Genomic DNA, 20,214 nt, shown 5'->3' with positions numbered 1-20,214 from the left:
TGTTCTTATTTTTGCATTTTGATGTTCTACTTACAATCTGGTTACAATCCGAAAGCACAAGCCTTAAAATGTTGATCAAGGTTTTCCATTTGAAATGAATGAACACACAGAAAGGAGCATCCCTAAAGAAAAACTCTCTGAAGGCACACCATTTCTCCTCCTAAACTAAGTGAGTGGCACACAAATATGCCACCTTCATCCACTAACACGCACACACACACACACACACACACACACACTCAGGGTAGGGTGTCCTGTGTTTGACCTGGATGAACCTTTACTTTACGCTGCAGTAGTTCATATGTCTGTTCTGCTTCACTGACTGGTCTCATGGGGTATTTGCTATCCTACCAGGCTGGAGATGAACCGTGTCTTGCCACACTGACTCTATCCCAACCTGTTAAGTTACACATAACACCCAGGATGAATAAAATGACTCTTTATTGAAGATGATTAGTGTTGACCAAAACTCTGTATTAATCATCTGTACTGTATAATTTATGGTATGGTATGGTATGATGCGGTTTATTTGTTTCAGACATGCTTTACAAGTTACATAAAGAAACATCATGTGGTTAAAATTGCACAATTCAACATGTAGGAGTAGGAAGAAGCAGAGTTTATTTATTCCCAGCTCTTCTTCATTTATCGATTTATACATTTACACTGTAATTTTTAAATGTTTAAATGTTGACACTTACAAGATTTAACTTGTTTACATTTTGTCATTTCCTTTTCAAGGAAGAGATAAATACAAAAAAAATAATAAAATAAGTTCTACATAAGGGGCGGCACGGTGGTCTAGTGGTTAGCGCACAGACCTCACAGCTAGGAGACCAGGGTTCAATTCCACCCTTTGCCATCTCTGTGTGGAGTTTGCGTGGGTTTTCTCCGGGTACTCCGGTTTCCTCCCACATTCCAAAAACATGCTAGGTTAATTAGCCACTCCAAATTGTCCATAGGTATGAATGTGAGTGTGAATGGTTGTTTGTCTATATGTGCCCTGTGATTGGCTGGCCACCAGTCCAGGGTGTACCACCCCCGCCTGAAGACAGCTGGGATAGGCTCCAGCACCCACCACGACAATGAGTAAATGAATGAAGTTCTGCATAACTCCATAAAATATTTTCTGTTTGGTATGATTCATAAAGCAGAAAAATACAAGATGTACTTTGTATATTGCAGCACTGGTGATTTAAATAATTGAGCGTGCTTCTCAGTCTACAATGCTAGGGGGCTGTCTGTTGCTAAAGCCTGCATGATTGCTCAACTTTCTTTTGGCAACAATCACACTGCTAGACACCAAACAAAAGGGAATATGGAAATACTGTTATCAACATCGTTCAACTGACATTGTTTTTATCTCATTGTGATGAAAGTGGAACCACCATGTATGAATATGTTATTAGACTCCATCTTACTAGTGTCGCTTGTGTTAAAGGAAATGCGAACAGGCTAAATTAAGGATAGCTTTCATGAAGAATAGGTTTGTAGGGATCGCAATGGCTTACTGGCGGTACTCTGTGGTACTCTTGTGGTTACTTCCCTCTGATGGCACCTTGCAATGTTGCCATAGTGATGGTTGAGCGTCACCTTTGTCATATGATTTTGAGATGTGAGTGGCAGTAGTAATTGAACATCATCATCATCATATTTATGCATGGATCACACATCTTTGTTGGTTTTGCCGCTCAGCTTCTTGTTGGAAGACAATCTCGGAACATATTGTAAGGTTGTATGAGTGTGCTTTTTAACATCATAAAGTTCGAAGAACAGAAAATTCAGGTGTACACATGCGATACATATCTTAGAACATGCAGATTTACTGTTCACTTTTAACAAATGGAAGAATATAAATCCAAATTACAAAGAATATGTAATACTGTAGGGGCTGCACGGTGGACGAGTGGTTAGCACAAAGACCTCACAGCTAAGAGACCAGGTTTCAATTCCACCCTCGGTTTGCACATTCTCCCCGTGCATGCGTGGGTTTTCTCCAAAAACATGCTAGGTTATTTGGCGACTCCAAATTGTCCGTAGGTATGAATGTGAGTGTGAATGGTTGTTTGTCTATATGTGCCCTGTGGTCCAAGGTCAGTTGGGTTAGACACTAATGAGAATTAAAAAGTATAAAAAAAAATGAATGAATGAATGTAATATTGTATATTCAAGCAAAGTTGATAAATCATGTCAGGGACTTTCTGTCACGATCGGTCTCGAGATCTTTACAGTTCGACCCCAGGATGCAGAGAACAGGACCAAGTGCAGGTAAATAATATTTATTCTGTGCAATAACAGCAACAGAAGAACAAAGCAACTCAGGGATTGACTGACAAACGATCATGATCCAACAAAGGTAGAAGCCCACACCTGAACTAAATAGAGAGGACAAATTAGGGACAGGTGTGGGTGGTTATGGCAACGAAGGCAGAGGAGGCAAAACAGGAAGTCAAATACAAAATAAGAGCGTCCAAAAAGGAAACCAAAGCCCAGACAGGGAACATAGACAAACTGTCACGCAGGAACCCACACAGGGCGTGACACTTTCACTCCCATCATACCGCCAGACATTTGGGTACTTCATGCTCCTGCACGGAAACCAGCCTTTGACAAAATGACTGGAGCAGGTGGAGCATCATCTAGACCAGATGGTTCAGATTCACAAGCGCTTCTGGAAATGTTAGCTTTCTATTGATCATGATAAGTTTGCTGCTGATTAGAAAGAGGCAAACAAGAGCAGGGCACATTGTGCGCTTGATTGGTTGTTACGTGCCAGAAATTCCCATCAGACATTTGCATAAAGATCAGAAATTGACAAACCAGCTAGCTAGTGACCAGAAACACCAATTAGTAGTTCTGTCCTTTGACAAAACAGGTCATTGATGTGGGGGCCTGCACCCTCAATGAACAAAAACTAGAGAAAGATAATGGAACTAGTCATAAGAACAGCCTTTAACGGAACGACTGAAGCAAGCAGAGCATCACGTGGACAAGATATGAAGAGCTTGCAACCAAAAGGCGCTAAATCCAATTTTCACTAAGTTGCATGTTTTTCATGAGTTTAATAGACCTCTGTCATGTGTATCCAAATCACATATTTTGGTCTTGAAATCATTTTTAAAAATATGAAAAAAAGTGATATGAAATTTATGCTTTCAACCAAAAGGCGCTATTTCCATTTCCGATTTCAACCAAAAGGAGCTAAATCCCTTTCTTTATTCTTTATTCTGATTGGCCCAAATTTCCCATCTATTGATAATCTGACCAATCAGAGAGAAGAATACAATTGGCACTGCACATACAGAAAGCCAGTATCAGTGCGCATCCTGTTTTGTTTGTGTACATTAAGTACACGTATGATAGTTACAGTATGTTATGCAATTCAGGAGAACACAAATTGTGTTTTTACAGTATTCTGTAACATGGTTCCAAGTTTTTTTTACGCCATAAAAGGCATGTCTCTACCTTGACACCTCCAACTTTCATGAGAAACATTATTTTACTTGTACTAAAAAACATACAATGTAAAGAGTTTGTAATGAGATGATTTTTGTCACTGTCACCTTCATGGTGCAGTCAAATATGAGCACTGCTTTTAATAAATTTTTTATTAATTTAATTAATAATAATTATTTTGTATTGTATGTTGAGAATGGCTTCTGTGTTGTAATTATTTTATTAGCATAGCACATTAAAGCACCTTACATTTTTTTACAACTATGCCATTGAAGAAGTTAAAAGTGACTTCAAATTTATTTCAGCCAAAAGGCGCTAAATCCGAAAAAAAAAATTACGTAAAAAAATATATAAAATACATGGTGTGTGCAGGATTTTTATAGCATGCATTTTTATGACCTATATTGATAGCTCTTTCATTTGCAATATAGACTTGATGACCAAATAGATTGATATGTGCGTAGTTAAAAATCATTGATTTTCTCGAAATCAGTCAAAATGGATTTAGCGCCTTTTGGTTGCAAGCTCTTCATATTCAGATTTTCCAGCAGGAAGGCTGGCCTTTTATTGATCACAATAAGGTTGCCTCAGCAAGTCGTGATACGTCTGTTGAGGCTCAGGTTCCAGCTGATGACCACAGGGAATGAATAATATACACCAAGGTTTTTCAATTGCATTTTAACATTACATTTGGGAACATATTTGGGAAGGTAGGAGACTTACATTTTACATCTTAAAATTATTGTTATACCTAATACACTCTGATACACATAGATACCATGTGTTTATTCTTGTATTTTTTATGCGGCAGAAGAAAAAAAAAGAAAACATGGTCTAAGCCGTATTCGGTAAACAGCATCCATAAGAAGAAAAAGAAGAAAATCGATATCCCATGATGAATAATCCACTAGTGTGAAAATAGGATGATAATAGTCATGCAGTGCACCATTACATTTGTGAAGCTGTAATGTCACAGTTATTATTTCTGATTATTGACTGGTATGTGAAGGCTGTCATTTGTTATGTGGAATTTATTTTCACGGATGGTAAGAATGGGTCTTCTGTCATAAATACGCTGTTCAAACTATATTTCTTTTATTACATTATCTGACCCCATAAGAATTCAGAAACATTCAAAGTAAAATGATGGTGGCTACTGCAGATAGAAGACATTAATTATGTTGGGTTTTTTGGGGGGGTAAAATGCAACTATTAAATGTGAATCATGTGTTGTGATTGTTACTGCTAAATGTATTCTTAATTTAGTACTTTTTTTGCGTAGCACAAAGAGGAACTATTATGCTATTTTTTTAAACTCTAACCCCTACAAACTTCTAGTATTTCCAGAATCTGCACCTATTCAGCTGTATTTCTTTGGATTTTGTGCTTTCTTATGAAAACGGTTTGTTTTAATTCATCCCACCCACTGCCCGCCTCCAAGCATGGCCACTCACTGTGGTTGGTCACACTTCACAGTGCTGAAAAGGACTTCTGGTTTGTGCCGCTAGCTGTGAAGCCAACTTTATAGTAGAATTAGAGACTGAACAGTCGGAAGTTTCGAAAGAAAAGAGGTTACTTACAAGACGTATCTCAATAGAATTTTATATTTTCTACTACATCAGTAACGTGTAATGTGATCGGGACTAATAGTGTTCAAAGAACTCGGGTAAAGCCGCCAATTGTGGTGGGAAATGGCTATTCGAAACCCGGCTCCCTGTATGCACACTCTATAATGCTACACAGACAACCGCTTTTTGCTGCATGACTTACACATACAACACAGTAAGGACACTTCTTAATTCTTACTCACTGCTTGGTCTTCTGACTCTTCCACATGACTAAGTAATGTTGGAAAGGGTAGTGCTTCAGCAAGTTTGTGGGCTAGTCCAGCTGCATAGTGGCTGCATGTTTGCTAAACAGTCCAGTGTGAAATGACGTTGACAAATTAAAATGTAAGAAGTAAACAAATGTGGCTTTCCCTTACAAGCCATTGCTAACAAAGTGAACACAGAAAAAGAGCAGAAAGTTTATCTGGCTGACAACCACGCCCATATAAGGAAGTCTGCTCCTCTGTGACATCACAAAGGGGTAGTTTTGCCAATCCTTCTAAAATGGAGCATTTTAGCCATCCCAAACTTCTTTCAAGGCTTCTAAATGTGAAAACGTCATTATCTGAAACTGGTATGGTTTAACATGAGAATAAAACATTTATTAACTACATTTATAGGTCAGAAAAGTGGAAAAAGCATAATAGATCCCCTTCAAATCACACTCAGAATTCAAATTTATTAAAAATCATTGATCTCTATTTCCATACAAAGCATGCAGTTGATATTTTTAATGATTTAGATATAATTTCTTGCATGACGGTTGAAGATATTTTACATTAAACTCATTCTACTGTACTGTAGCTAAATAAATGTCAACCTCCTTATCTTCTATTCTAATTTCCCATCCCTCCCATTGTAACATGATGAACCACTCCAACTACACAGTCTCTGTTCCAGTGATAAATCATAAGAGAGAAAAGAATATGAGTGTTACATCATGTCGTGGCAAACATTTTAAAGCTCTTTGTTGCCGACTCCCCAGGCAAGAAAAAGAACATTACCTTTGTATTTTCTATTCCCTATGTGATCACACTGCATTCTTCTCACTTTTCTGATCTCCACCTCTGATTGTATGCCTATTTGTTGTATACCTTGAGGGTTTGTGTGATATGTTTGATGTGTGTGATCACTGCTGCTTTGGTACAGTGGGGCAGTGGTTCTCTCATCACAAATGAATGGTTGACTTTATGGTACATTCTTTGTATGTGTCTGTACAGATCTTTTCTTGCTACATCGCAGTTCAAGTACTGCAACTTTTTTCCAAGTTAACTCATTATTTTGTGGTTGAATACAGCCTTTTATTAGTAAAAAAAAAAAAAAGGATATTTAAGCAAATTATAAGTATCATGGCCTAAATAGCATGTTCTCCCCGTGCATGCGTGGGTTTTTTCCGGGTACTCCGGTTTCCTCCCACATTCCAAAAACATGCTAGGTTAATTGGCCACTACAAATTGTCCATAGGTATGAATGTGAGTGTGAATGGTTGTTTGTCTATATGTGCCCTGTGATTGGTTGCCCGCCAGTCCAGGGTGTACCCCGCCTCTCGCTGGGATAGGCTCCAACACCCCCCGCGACCCTCGTGAGGAAAAGCGGTAGAAAATGAATGAATTAATAATGCCATTTTAGTAGCACAACATTTTAATCTTAAAGGAGACCTATTAGGCTCATTTTCGGCCATTTGTATTGACTTGTGGACTCCTATAGAGCAGCTCCACACAATAACCCATAGAGAAAGCTGAATAGAAAATGAATGAATGAATGAATGGCCTAAATGATGCATTTTCAAAAGAACAAAAATATAAATATAAGACATTCAGTGGTGTACAAAGATATCTGTGACGGGGCCTGGGAAGTGACATGTGTCGTATCAGCTAGCTATAGCTGACTGTGGTTAGCAGAGGTTAGCATTGTTAGAGTGTGAGTGACTGGCGGGAGCTGTGTGAATGTTTATTGCATATGTGTTGTTTGCTTTTTAATAAAGCCGTTAAAGTGCATCACAGGCACTGGAATTACAATAGTATTCTACACTGGTTCTGCTGTGTTGGCAACATTACCATGATGAGACAATAGCCGCCACAGGAATTACACTGTCAAAAAATGTACATGCTGGTTCAAATGGTTACATTAAATAGGTTACTGTGATTGTTTACTATATTGAAATGTGCCTGACACACTGAAAAACCTTGCCTGTGAGGTTTTGGTGACGTGTGTGCATTGTGCAAATTACCACTGCACAGGGTGCGCTTTGCCTGCGCCAAGAATAAACCAGTTTGGATTCTGGCGAGGTTTCAGCGCACCTTCCGCGCACTGTTTAGTCACTAATTTCGCACTGTGCCAACCTAAAAATAAGGACAGCTCCCCCTGGTGTGCTGCCACACATCAGCACAGCGCAGTTTACCTTCTTCTGAGATTACCAAATTAGCTGCGCACAGAGGTGCGCTGGATGACATTAGCACTGCACGGTGTGTGCCATGCTCAGCCACTAAAATAGAGCAAGAAGCAACTAAAGAAGAAACAGAAAAACTTAAACATGCTTCAATTTGCCATCCTTCCACCCTAAACTGAAAGTTTGAAATGTTCTCAAAAACTTCTGTGGAATCTGCAACCAAATTGGCTGCGCACAGTGGTGCGCTGGATGACATTAGCACTGCACGGGGTGCGCCAATCTCAGCCACCAAAATAGAACCCACTGTCTCTATGCTTGACCCTGAAGAAGATGATGAAGAAACAGAAAAACTTCAACATGCTTCAATTTACCATCCTTCCACCCTAAACTGAAAGTTTGAAATGTTCTCCAAAACTTCTGCAGAATCTGCAAAGCTGCGCCTCCAATAGTGCGTTTGAAATGAAAAGAGGGACCCCTGACATGGTTAACCGTGTGGAGGAGGTAGCGAGCGGGGGGGGGGGGGGGGGGGGGGGACTTGTATAAGTGTCCCAAATAACACGCTGGATTGAATTAAGCGGTGAACTAAATCTTCACGTTTTTTTTTTTTTGGAACGCCACCTCTGTTCATATGTGAAGCAAATACAATTCTCACACCCTACCTGCTCTCCTTCAGCAAGCAGGGCCCCCCTCCATCGTCACACTGCTATCAGAAGGGATAATACATAACTTGCTTGACAGATGGAGGCGACGCCTCAGAGGATGTCATTGCAAGAAAAAAACAATAAAACAAAACCAGCACAATAAACTTAAATAAATAATAAACTAACCTGAAAATCAAAAAGACCAAAAAAAACCATATAGAAACCAGAAGCTGACAGATTAAGTGTTTTATATATTATCTATATTGCTACATATTCACATTGTTGTGAATATTGTTCACATACAACACAGAACAGCAGCTTAAACATTAACTATTGGCTTCTATCAATCAATCTGTTATAGTTTGCTTTATTGGCAGTAAAGCAGCTTTCATTTCAGTCTTCTTTTGGAGATGTTAAAAAAAAAAAAAACATAACTTGTCTGTCACCTTTTGCACTGACTCCACTGGGATTTTGCTTCAGATTCATTTGAGGCTTTTTATGTTTTCATGCAATTCGTCTTCACTGGCAGAGCATTTTTTTTAGACTTAGACTAGACAGACTTTATTGATCCAGGAGGGAAATTGTTCGGCCGCAGTATAAGCTAAAAAAGATGAAAACTAGGTATCCAGTACTTATTTTATAAAAGAAATAATAATAAAATAATATAATAATAATATAAAATAATATAAAAATAATATAAATAATAAAATAATAATATAAACAATAAATAATAAATAATTATATATAATAAAAAATATAATAAAAATATTTATGGTAAAATATATATATAATAAAAAAATATATAATAAAAATAAATAAATTATAAAAATAATAAAAAGCAGTACAATATAAATAAAACAACAGAATATTAGACACATTGGCTATACAGGATTTGCTGGCACCTGTGAGAGGCCCCCGGCACCACCTATAGAGGAAGATGAGGATATTGAGACTGAATGAGCCGTATTCTATGCTTCCAATTGCTGAGGCAGCTAATGGAAGCTGCGGCTGTGCCCATTGTGGCGGCAAACCTCCGAACCCCTTCCTCAACCCAAAGGCGTATGGAAATTACTCCTCTTGTTTACCAGTGATGATGCCAACACAGACGCCACAAGCGGGGGGGCTATTAATAAAAAGTTGGTTTCTAGACTTTTGGGGTTTTTATAAATAAATCATCAGCAGATCATAGGGTGGTTTCAGCGAAAAGACCTGATTAGCGATAAACCAGTACACCACTAAGTCTCTATCTGTTACAGAACAAGTTTACCAAGTAACTTTAGATGTCAACCAAAATAGAAGCGAGCTGAAGAAAAACTAATAAAATGGAAACATTGTGCTAAACGCTGAGCCGTAAATACATAATGAGCATTTTCTTTGAACACAAATACAGATAATAATGAGATATACTTGTTTCCTACTCGTATCCGTATTTGTACTCGTTTATCACAAGTATTTGTCTCATCACTATAAAAATATATTTTAATGACAAAATAACTACATTTATTTACAGATGTTTGCATGTACTTGCATGTATTTATATTCATTCATTCATTTTTTACTGCTGATCCTCACGAGTGTTGAGGGGGTGCTGGAGCCGAGAGGCGGGGTACGCCCTGGACTGGTGGCCAGCCAATCACAGGACACATATAGACAAACAACCATTCACACTCACATTCATACCTATGGACAATTTGGAGTGGCCAATTAACCTAGCATGTTTTTGGAATGTGGGAGGAAACTGGAGTACCCGGAGAAAACCCACGCATGCACGAGGAGAACATGCAAACTCCACACAGAGATGGCCGAGGGTGGAATTGAACCCTGGTCTCCTAGCTGTGAGGTCTGCGCGCTAACCTGCATTACATTTCGATTTGACTTCTTTGACGCCTCCGTGCACAGACCCTGCTGGCTGGTCTTGGCTTCTTTCTGGTGGGCTTGTGGGCGTGATTCGGTGTAGCACCAAATGACACAACAAAGCTAAGCGCTAGCTTGTTACTATTGTCAATACCAACTGTGTCACCTACGTCATGCCTTCCACCAACGTCACCTCTATTTGTTCGCGATTGCAAATAATCCACAACCAAATTTCTTACCAAATGAGTTTCTTTCCTAATGGGAAAATTATTATGTCAAATATTTATGGTTTCAATGACTTTATTGCTATGCTGAACATGAAACAAATGAAACCAAAACAAAGCCCCATCTTGTTGAACAAAAAGCTCCAATCTGTGTGAATTATTTACAAATGTCCAACTATTGACAGTGAAACAACACAACACGATCAAATCAAAATTAAAATGTAAAATGCAAAACTACAAGAAAAACAATCATCCTGGTAACAGTTTTTGCATGTACAGTCATGATGTGCTTTATATATCACTATATTGACGGTTACTATGGTACCCATTATGTCATGATGTGCTATATATATCACTATATTGACAGTTACAATGGTACCCATTATCATTGTCATTGTATGGTCATATCACCTCATACTTCGGTACGAGGTGCATTATTAAAAAAAAAAAAACTGTATTATGGAAAGCAGGAAGTGAACAAATGTAACAGTTACTGATTAAAAAAGGGTAGGATTTAATAAGCTTTGCTTCTTCCTACTCCATTTGGACATGTGGAACTGGGAACTGATTATGTGATGCATTCAATTGTAAGCTGATGCATGCATTACCATTACCAAATTACCTGTATTTTTATTTATGCTGGATTTCCTCATGTACAGTACATCGCCATTTCCCTCAGCACTCAATTCACCAACTTCTGTCTCCTTCATATCCAAGCTGTTGCTGCTGATTGGAGGAAAATGTAACTGTTGCCTCCTCCAGCGGGACAAAAATACATTGCCTACAAGTCTGAAATTCACAAACAAGATGCATAAGACTTTGATCTGTAGCTCCCGCAATAAAAAAAAAAGCAAAAAGATGTTGATGTCTTTGGCAGGCGACGTTACTTTTTGAAAAGACGTCTATGGACATCTTTGTCAGTTCTAGACTCAAGTGTCAACATCAGCTTGAAAATATGACAGTCCTAAAACACAGCACTTTGAGGATTTCACAGTTCACAGTCATGAATGTGACGGCATTTTATTTTACACAGAAACGACACCATTGCTCCAAGCTGCTTGATGGTCGCCTTGGAGGGCATCAAATCTTGTGACATGTCTGCCCTCAAAGAAGCGCACTGCACACAGTTATAGATTTCTGTGACAAATCCATCTGTCACCAGCAGTCTGTCCACGGACGGAGAATCCCAAGTGTAATGTCCTGCAGGGTGAAAGGTCTGTAAAGCTCTCCGTTTTAGTGTCCAGAAATCACCTTGAGTGCATCCTCTGCACACCAACATTCATAGTCAACCTTTTGAGCAATGCAACATGACAAATGATTTAATCATTTCTTATCTGTGTCGCTTCTGGCATCAAAGTCCTTAAACGAAAGCATGTAAGGAGAGAGGTTGATGGACAAAATAGGGCGAGTCCTCGTGCCAGAGGGAAATTGCCTTTTAAAATGGTATGCCAAAAGCGTAAGCCTGCAATCCACTAAGGAGGTTCTATTTATGCCTGCAGTTTTTCCCTGCATTCTGCATACAATCATCAAATCACACAAAGCTAAGAGGAAAGCTCAAAACAAGCCAAAAAAAATAACACACACACACACATTGCATGAATTGTCAATTCACTGCCTGTAAGGCTGTTTAAATCAGATCTTGCTGAACAATACTGTCCACACTGTCATTTGCAAGTTGACATAGTTTGCATGTTTGCGTGTCGTCTGATCATCAGAAAGTGCTGCAAAACAATGGACACGCTGACACACTGTTGCTTTTGTATTAATTTGCATGAAACACATTCTAAAAATATAATTAATAAAAAAACAAAACAATCAAAAATCAGCAGTAATTGAGAAAAAATGAACTATGACAAAATAGTTGTAATTCTAACTTGAGAAAGTTGCAATTTTACGAGAATAAAATTGTAATATTAAGGTTGTATTTATAGGTTATCACATGGTTGATAATAAGCTCATGATTAAATAGTATGTGATAATAAGATCATCACATGGTTTGTCTGGTATCAGGCCAGGTATCATGTCCCCAAGTGTCAGTAGCAGCCTGATACTGACACTTGGGGGCATGATACCTGGCCTGATACCAGACAAACCATGAATAAAATTGAATAAAAGAATAAAATTGAAGAAGAATAAAATTGTAAAAACAATCCAAAATCAGCAGTAATTGTGAAAAAAAAAAGGTTATTTAGGTTGTATTTATAGGTTATAAAGTATCAGCCTGATACTGACACTTGGGGGCATGATACTGGGCCTGATACCAGACAAACCATGTGATAACTTATAAATACAACCTTAATAACCTATAACCTATAAATACAACCTTAATATTACAATTTTATTCTCGTAAAATTGCAACTTTCTCAAGTTAGAATTACAGCTATTTTGTCATTGTTTATTTTTTCGCAATTACTGCTGATTTTTGATTGTTTTTACAATTTTATTCTTCTTCAATTTTATTCTTTTATTCAATTTTATTCATGGTTTGTCTGCTATCAGGCCAGGTATCATGCCCCGAAGTGTCAGTATCAGGCTGATACTGACACTTGTGGGCATGATACTGGTAATAATGGTCTTATTATCACATACTATTTAATCATGAGTTTATTATCACGTACTATTTCATCAAAAGACAATTTTGTTTCCAGAAAATGTTCAGTTTATTACATGTATTATATCTAAACAGTGTAAACACAATAATTGCAAAATATTTCAACAATAATATTTTATTAACAGTCTTATCTTATAATGTCTTACAATTAAAGTTCCATTAATCATGTTTGGGTTTTTTGGTGACTGGAGAAGCACTAGGAATATTTACAGTGTGTGTTCACGCTCGTGCGCTGTTCTCTGATTGGTTGTTTCACGGCCACGATACCAGAGCAGTGTGCTCTGAGTGGACAGCTACGGGGGCTGATACTGGACATGGTTAAACTCTATATTTTATCAGTATCACTGCCCTGGGCTTTGACACAGTATCATTTGGGCCTTTTCCCGTATAATTCATGGGCGGTTTCTAGGGTACAGGGCCAATTAATACTGTAGTATGTCATAATGTAATATATTACCTCGCCTCTCGCCCGAAGACAGCTGGGATAGGCTCCAGCACCCTCCGCTATGAATGAATGAATGACGTCATGAAGCATCTGGTTACAGCCAAATGCCAACACTCAAAAGTAAGGAATATAGTATAAGTATAAGCAAAAAATGGGCATGGGCCCTGCACTTCAAAAAATGCTTAAAACTTGTCGAGATCCAAAGCCACACACACACATGTAGCAATAACAGATGAGTGGTGTCCATGGGGGAGGCCTAAGAGCTTCAAATTGCTCAAAATGAAAAGTGCAATCCCTCCGGCGGAGACATAGGAAGTGTGGGACCCATATTTGTGTGAAATACATGGCCACAGCAATAGTTGTCTTCAAAAAGAAACTTTATACTTTTTGACTGTTGCCAACACATAACGTAATGAATTAATGCAGGGGTGATCAAAGTGCGGCCCAGGCTAATATTATTGGCTCGTTGCACATTTTAAAAATATGACAAAAAATATTAACAAGGACACTTTTTTAAAAAAGTGCCAACAATGGTGTAATGATCATGAAAACAGTGGTCGAGTGGTTAGCGCGCAGACCTCACAGCTAGGAGACCAGGGTTCAATTTCACCTTCAGCCATCTCTGTGTGGAGTTTGCATGTTCTCCCTGTGCATGCGTGGATTTTCTCCGGGTACTCCGGTTTCCTCCCACATTCCAAAAACATGCTAGGTTAATTAGCCACTCCAAATTGTCCATAGGTATGAATGTGAGTGTGAATGGTTGTTTGTCTATATGTGCCCTGTGATTGGCTGGCCACCAGTGCAGGGTGTACCCCGCCTCTCGCCCGTAGAGAATGAATGAATGAATAAATTAATAATTTTAGTAGCACATTTTTAATCTTAAAATTAGACCTATTAGGCTAATTTTCGGCCATTTGTATTGAGTTGTGGACTCCTATAGAGCAGCTCCACACAATAACCCGTAGAGAAAGCTTTCTAGAACTTACAGAATATGCGCCTATTCCAGCTGTATTTCCTTGGATTTCCAAAACGGTCTGTTTTTTGGTAATGGTAATGGTTTTATTTCATTTGAACATGCATCAGATTACAATTGAATGCATCACATAATCAGTTCACAGTTCCACATGTCCAAAAGGAGTAGGAAGAAGCAAAGCTTATTAAATCCTACCCCTCCATCTGGTACTTTTACAATCAGTAACTGTTACATTTGTTCACTTCCTGCTTTCCTAATATAATTTAATTTTTTTTTGTCACGTACCAAAGTACAAGGTGATATGACCATACAATGACATAATAACTGCTTGTATTGTTTCTTGAATTGGCTCATCGTTGTGCATTGTTTGAGGTCCTTACTCAATCCATTCCATAGTTTGATTCCACATACTGAAATGCTATGGCTAGCATAACGTAGTCCTAGCATATAAGCACCTTGTACGGACACACCCATATATATGGATTTCAGTCTATCATATATCGTGTTAAAACACAATTATATCCAACAACACTTGATGTTCTGGCACACTTCAAGCCACAAAGAAATGGAATTGAATCAGTTTTTCAACTGAGCTTCTTACACGGCTTGGTATTTGATATGCAGCTGTTTGCAGCGTTCAGAGCACACTGATCTGACTTGTAACAGAGAACTCCGACTGCCACGGCGGTGTTGAAAGGCAGAATCAAAGCAGGAAATGCAGAGAACTCACAGCAAGCTACTGACAAAAGATTTGCAAACACACACAAATATGCAGCCACACACACACACACACACACACACACATCAATGCACCTGCCAAGGCATAGAAGAGGAGAAAGTATGACTAATTACATGTCTCTTTCTAAGCCACCGAACAAGTAAGTACCAAAGTAGAGACATGAATATTCATGACAAGGCGTTTGAGTATTGCCTTCTGACAAAACAAATAGATTACCAGACTGGGAAACTGATTCAGCAAAGCATGTGAAAGCCTCCACTTTGGCTTGCCAAAGACAATGATACACCACGGCTTAGGTGTTATGAGACAGGTAAGACAGCCTGGGCTCATAACTCATAACTGGATTTTAATTAGCCAACTATTTTTTTAGTTTCCAACAGTTTTAACGGGTCGTTTTGTTATTCATTCGTTCATTTTCTAATGCTTTTTCCTCATGAGGGTCACGGGGGTGCTGGAGCCTATCCCAGCTGTCTTTGGGCGAGAGTCGGGGTACACCAGCCAGCCAATCACAGGGCACATATAGACAAACAACCATTCACACTCGCATTCATACCTATGGACAATTTGGAGTCGCCAATTAACCTAGCATGTTTTTGGAATGTGGGAGGAAACCGGAGTACCTGGAGAAAACAAGGAGAACATGCAAACTCCGAGGGTGGAATTGAACCCTGGTCTCCTAGCTGTGAGGTCTGCACGCTAACCACTCAACCGCTATGCAGGCCCATTTTGTTATTGTTCATAATAATCCCAGCATGTGAAGAACATGTGCAGGAGCTGACTAATAAGTCCGCTTTATGATGTACGGATATAATTCTCAGTTATTTTCTGTCATGCCCCCTCTGGGGGACAGAAATGTTTTCATGCCCCCCTCCGATTTGAAATACAATTAAGAAAGTGATATCTATTTATTTTTCTGTACTGTAGAGACTGAACTCCAAAAAAAAAAACATTTATTGGCCTGTGGCACATTCTAAAAACATAATTTAATAATTTTTATCCATCTATTTTCCTCTCCTTACCCAAGTAAGTAAAAGTACTTTCCTTACTGGAAAGTGGGCGTTGTTAACTGGAAATGGACATAGCTTAAATCGGTACATTATTGAAAGTCTGAAATTGACATGGATTGATAAGTTGGGGCTGCATGGTGGTCAAGTGGTTAGCGCGCAGATCTCACAGCTGGGAGACCAGGGTTCAATTCCACCCTTGTTCAATTTCCCACATTCCAAAAACATGCTAGGTTAATTGGCCACTCCAAATTGTCCATAGGTATGAATGTGAGTGTGAATGGTTGTTTGTCTATATGTGCCCTGTGATTGGCTGGCGACCTGTACAGGGTGTACCCCGCCTCTCGCCCCAAGACAGCTGGGATAGGCTCCAGCACCCCCGGCGACCCCCGTGAGGAAAAAGCGGTAGAAAATGAATGAATGAATGATAAGTTGGGGCTGCATGACGGTCAAGTGGTTAGCACGCAGACCTCACAGTTGGGAGACCAGGATTCAATTCCACCCTTGTTCAATTTCCCACATTCCAAAAACATGCTAGGTTAATTGGCCACAGGTATGAATGTGAGTGTGAATGGTTGTTTGCCTATATATGCCCTGTGATTGGCTTGTCACCAGGCTACAAATGCAAATCAAAGACAGGAAGAAACGGTTTGACAGCAACATATTTGTCACGGTTCGGCTTGAGAGCTTTAAAGTTCGACCCCAGGATGCAGAGAGCAGGACCAATAGCAGGTAAATAATGTTTATTTGCGTGCAATAATTGCAGCAGCAGGAAAAGCAACTCAGGTAGCAAACGGACAAACGACAATGATCCAACACAGGGAGACGCACACACCTGAACTAAATAGACACAAATTAGGGACAGGTGTGGGTGATTGGGACAACGAAGGAAAACAGGGCAAAGACAGGAAGTCCAATACAAAATAAGAGTGTCCCAAAAGGTAAACCCAAAGCCCAGACAGGAAACTAAGACAAACTGTCACACAGGAACCCACACAGGGCGTGACAATATTTTTACTATGAATCTTTATAAAATCATGCAACGGTAACAACTATTTGATCACCACCTTGTATGCAATTAAAACTGTAGTTTTTCCCAAGCAAAGTCCAAAGAATGTGCTTACAAAGCTTTCTTTTTTTTTATTTTTTTAGACGTCATACGTCTTGAACAACAAGAATAACACCATGAAAGAAAATTGAGTAATAAAGTCGACAGGTCGGAAACAATCTGTGCACGACAGTCTGCACCAGCAGATGTTTTATTTTTATAGTGACGACAGACAAGGTTGGCGGTTGCTACTTATATCATCATAAACCGTGGAAAATGTTCACGTACAGTATTTGCACAGACGACATCTGCCACTGCCATCACGTAAGACACCAGCAATAGCAAAGCTGCACTTCTATGACCTTTTGTGTCTTACTTACAGCTCACATACACTAATTGACCACAACACTACAAGCACCATTCACTAATGAGAAAGCCACATTAACAATTATGCCTTTTCAGAATAATGTTAATGCTTTATTGCTTTTTCCATTTGTACATGTCTGGTTAAAATGATATATGATTCATAGCTGGGAGTTGCTAAGCAAAGTAAAAACCTGGTTGTACCATTTATTAGAGTCCTTTGAAAACAAAACAGCACTTATGAAGTGAAGGACGGGAGGCAGTTCTTTCAAGTGAGCAAGCCGCCATTGTTTTCTCGTCTTTTTTTTTTCTGTTAAAGCCGTACATGATTGATGAAAATGTGCGGTGGTCATAAAACAGAACAGGGAGGGAAGGCGTTACACACACAAGCAAGGTGAGGGAAATGAGTACCATGAAACAAAAGCTGAGGAACTTTGTATTTTTGAATGCCAATCTTCGCTAAATATGGTTTAATTTCATTTGAACAAGCTGTGGACTCCTATAGAGCAGCTCCACACAATAACCCATAGAGAAAGCTTTCTAGAACTTACGGAATATGCGCCTATTCCAGCTGTATTTCCTTGGATTTCCAAAACGGTCTGTTTTATGGTAATGGTAATGGTTTTATTTCATTTGAACATGCATCAGATTACAATTGAGTGCATCCCATAATCAGTTCCCTGTTCCACATGTCCAAAAGGAGTAGGAAGAAGCAAAGCTTATTAAATCCTACCCCTCCATTTGGTACTTTTACAATCACTAGCTGTTACATTTGTTCACTTCCTGCTTTCCATAATACAGTTTAAGGTTTTTTTTTTGTTTTTTTTTAAATAATGCACCTTATACCGAAGTACGAGGTGATATGACCATACAATGACATAATGGGTACCATAGTAACCGTCAATATAGTGATATATAAAGCACATCATGACTGTACATGCAAAAACTGTTACCAGGATGATTGTTTTTCTTGTAGTTTTGCATTTTACATTTTAATTTAGATTTGATTGTGTCGTGTTGTGTTGTTTCACTGTCAATAGTTGGACATTTGTAAATAATTCACACAGATTGGAGCATTTTGTTCAACAAGATGGGGCTTTGTTTTGGTTTCATTTGTTTCATGTTCAGCATAGCAATAAAGTCATTGAAACCATAAATATTTGACATAATAATTTTCCCATTAGGAAAGAAACCCATTTGTTAAGAAATCAATTTAGAAACAAACACATCTGAACAGACGACTCGTTAAAGGAGGAAAGACAAATGAACCGGATCCCTTAAAGGAAAACGACACTATTTTGTCTATCATCTACAATCCTTATGTGAGACATGAACATCAAAACAACTATAATGCCTGCCAAGGCCTGCTATTAAAACACCTCCAACAATGTTTTATTTCCAGTGGTGTCCAGGCAAGAAAGTTACGAAAAAGTGTTTGCCCTCTCGTCGATCTCCTGACTGTGTGGCCAACATACTAACCACTCTAACACCGTGCAACCCCTTACTAATACAGTGAAAGCCATTATTCATTCACTCTAAGGCGACACATTTGAAGTGGTAATCTACATTTGTATGCACAGCTGCCCTCAATGTCACCCACTATTGGTGGAAATGTATTTTATGTTTCACATATGTTTTTAGTATATTTCAAGAACTATTATATATTTCAGTTCAGTTTCAGCATTTCAGCATGCACGAGCAATTTCTTTAGCAATTTCATCATCCAGGGGCGTCCTAAGTGACCTGAATGGCGCATTCAAAATTAAAAAATTAAACTGCAAAAACGGGAAAAAATATTACGAGAAAAGTCATAATATCATGTGAAAAAAGACAGTCATAAAATTCTGATGAAAAATGAAAGAAATTTTTTTTTTTGGCAAAGTTGAAATATTAAGGGGCTGCACGGCGGTCAAGTGGTTAGCGCACAGACCTCACAGCTAGGAAACCCGAGTTCAATCCCACCCTCGGCCATCTCTGTGTGGAGTTTGCATGTTCTCCCCGTGCATGCGTGGGTTTTCTCCGGGTACTCCGGTTTCCTCCCACATTCCAAAAACATGCTAGGTTAATTGGCCACTCCAAATTGTCCATAGGTATGAATGTGAGTGTGAATGGTTGTTTGTCTATATGTGCCCTGTGATTGGCCACCAGTCCAGGGTGTACCCCGCCTCTCGCCTGATGACAGCTGGGATAGGCTCCAGCACCCCCGTGACACTCGTGAGGATAAACGGTAGAAGAAGTGTGATTTAAGGAAAAATAATGTGCTTCATATAATGTGTTTGTCACCTCTATCAGACTACATGAGATGCAGGTTGTTGTTTTTTTTTTTTTTAAATATAAATCACTTCTTAGCTTATCTATAAGTGTTGCAGTACATGAAAGTGGTCCTTCTATCAGTTTGATTCAAGTTTGGACACTCAAATCAAGTTGATCATCAATCTGGTTGACCCATTTTATAATGCCACACCCCCTTAAACCCCACTCACCAAGTGATCACCCCCGTTCTTGCAGCTATAAAACATATAGATCAATGACATCAAATGTCCAAAGACCTCACCATATGTCCCCTTTATTTTGAATTCCTTTAGGCTTGCAGGATGTCCTGCCAGAGTTTCTTCGTGGACGCTTTGTGGAGGCGGCCCTCAGCTACGTGGCGTGCAACTCAGAGGGCGAGTTGCTGTGCCGCAACAATGACTGCTGGTGCCGATGCTCCCCTCGCTTCCCGGATTGCAACTGTCCCTTTGCAGATATCAAGGTCATGGAGGAGAACTTGGAGAAAAGCAAAGAAGCCTGGAACGCTTTCAACCAAGACTTCATCGAATCAGGTACGTGTTTGAGTGATTAACAGGCAAAAAGATTTGAC

At 39.0% G+C, this 20,214-nt stretch overlaps 1 protein-coding gene across 1 annotated transcript in view; it reads left to right on the top strand.

The window, feature by feature from the left end:
* brinp2 (bone morphogenetic protein/retinoic acid inducible neural-specific 2) overlaps positions 1-20,214 on the top strand; it is a 151,434-nt gene that overhangs the window by 107,454 nt on the left and 23,766 nt on the right. The window contains exon 6 of the mRNA XM_058065287.2: positions 19,940-20,176. Coding sequence (XP_057921270.2) covers positions 19,940-20,176 — 237 coding nt within the window. The remainder of the gene's footprint in view (positions 1-19,939; positions 20,177-20,214) is intronic.

The sequence above is a fragment of the Doryrhamphus excisus genome, linkage group LG11 (assembly GCF_037039965.1).
Source record: "Doryrhamphus excisus strain RoL-2023G ecotype Guam linkage group LG11, RoL_Dexc_Guam_v1.1, whole genome shotgun sequence".
Taxonomy (NCBI): domain Eukaryota; kingdom Metazoa; phylum Chordata; class Actinopteri; order Syngnathiformes; family Syngnathidae; genus Doryrhamphus; species Doryrhamphus excisus.
This window is presented reverse-complemented; position numbering and strand designations above follow the sequence as displayed.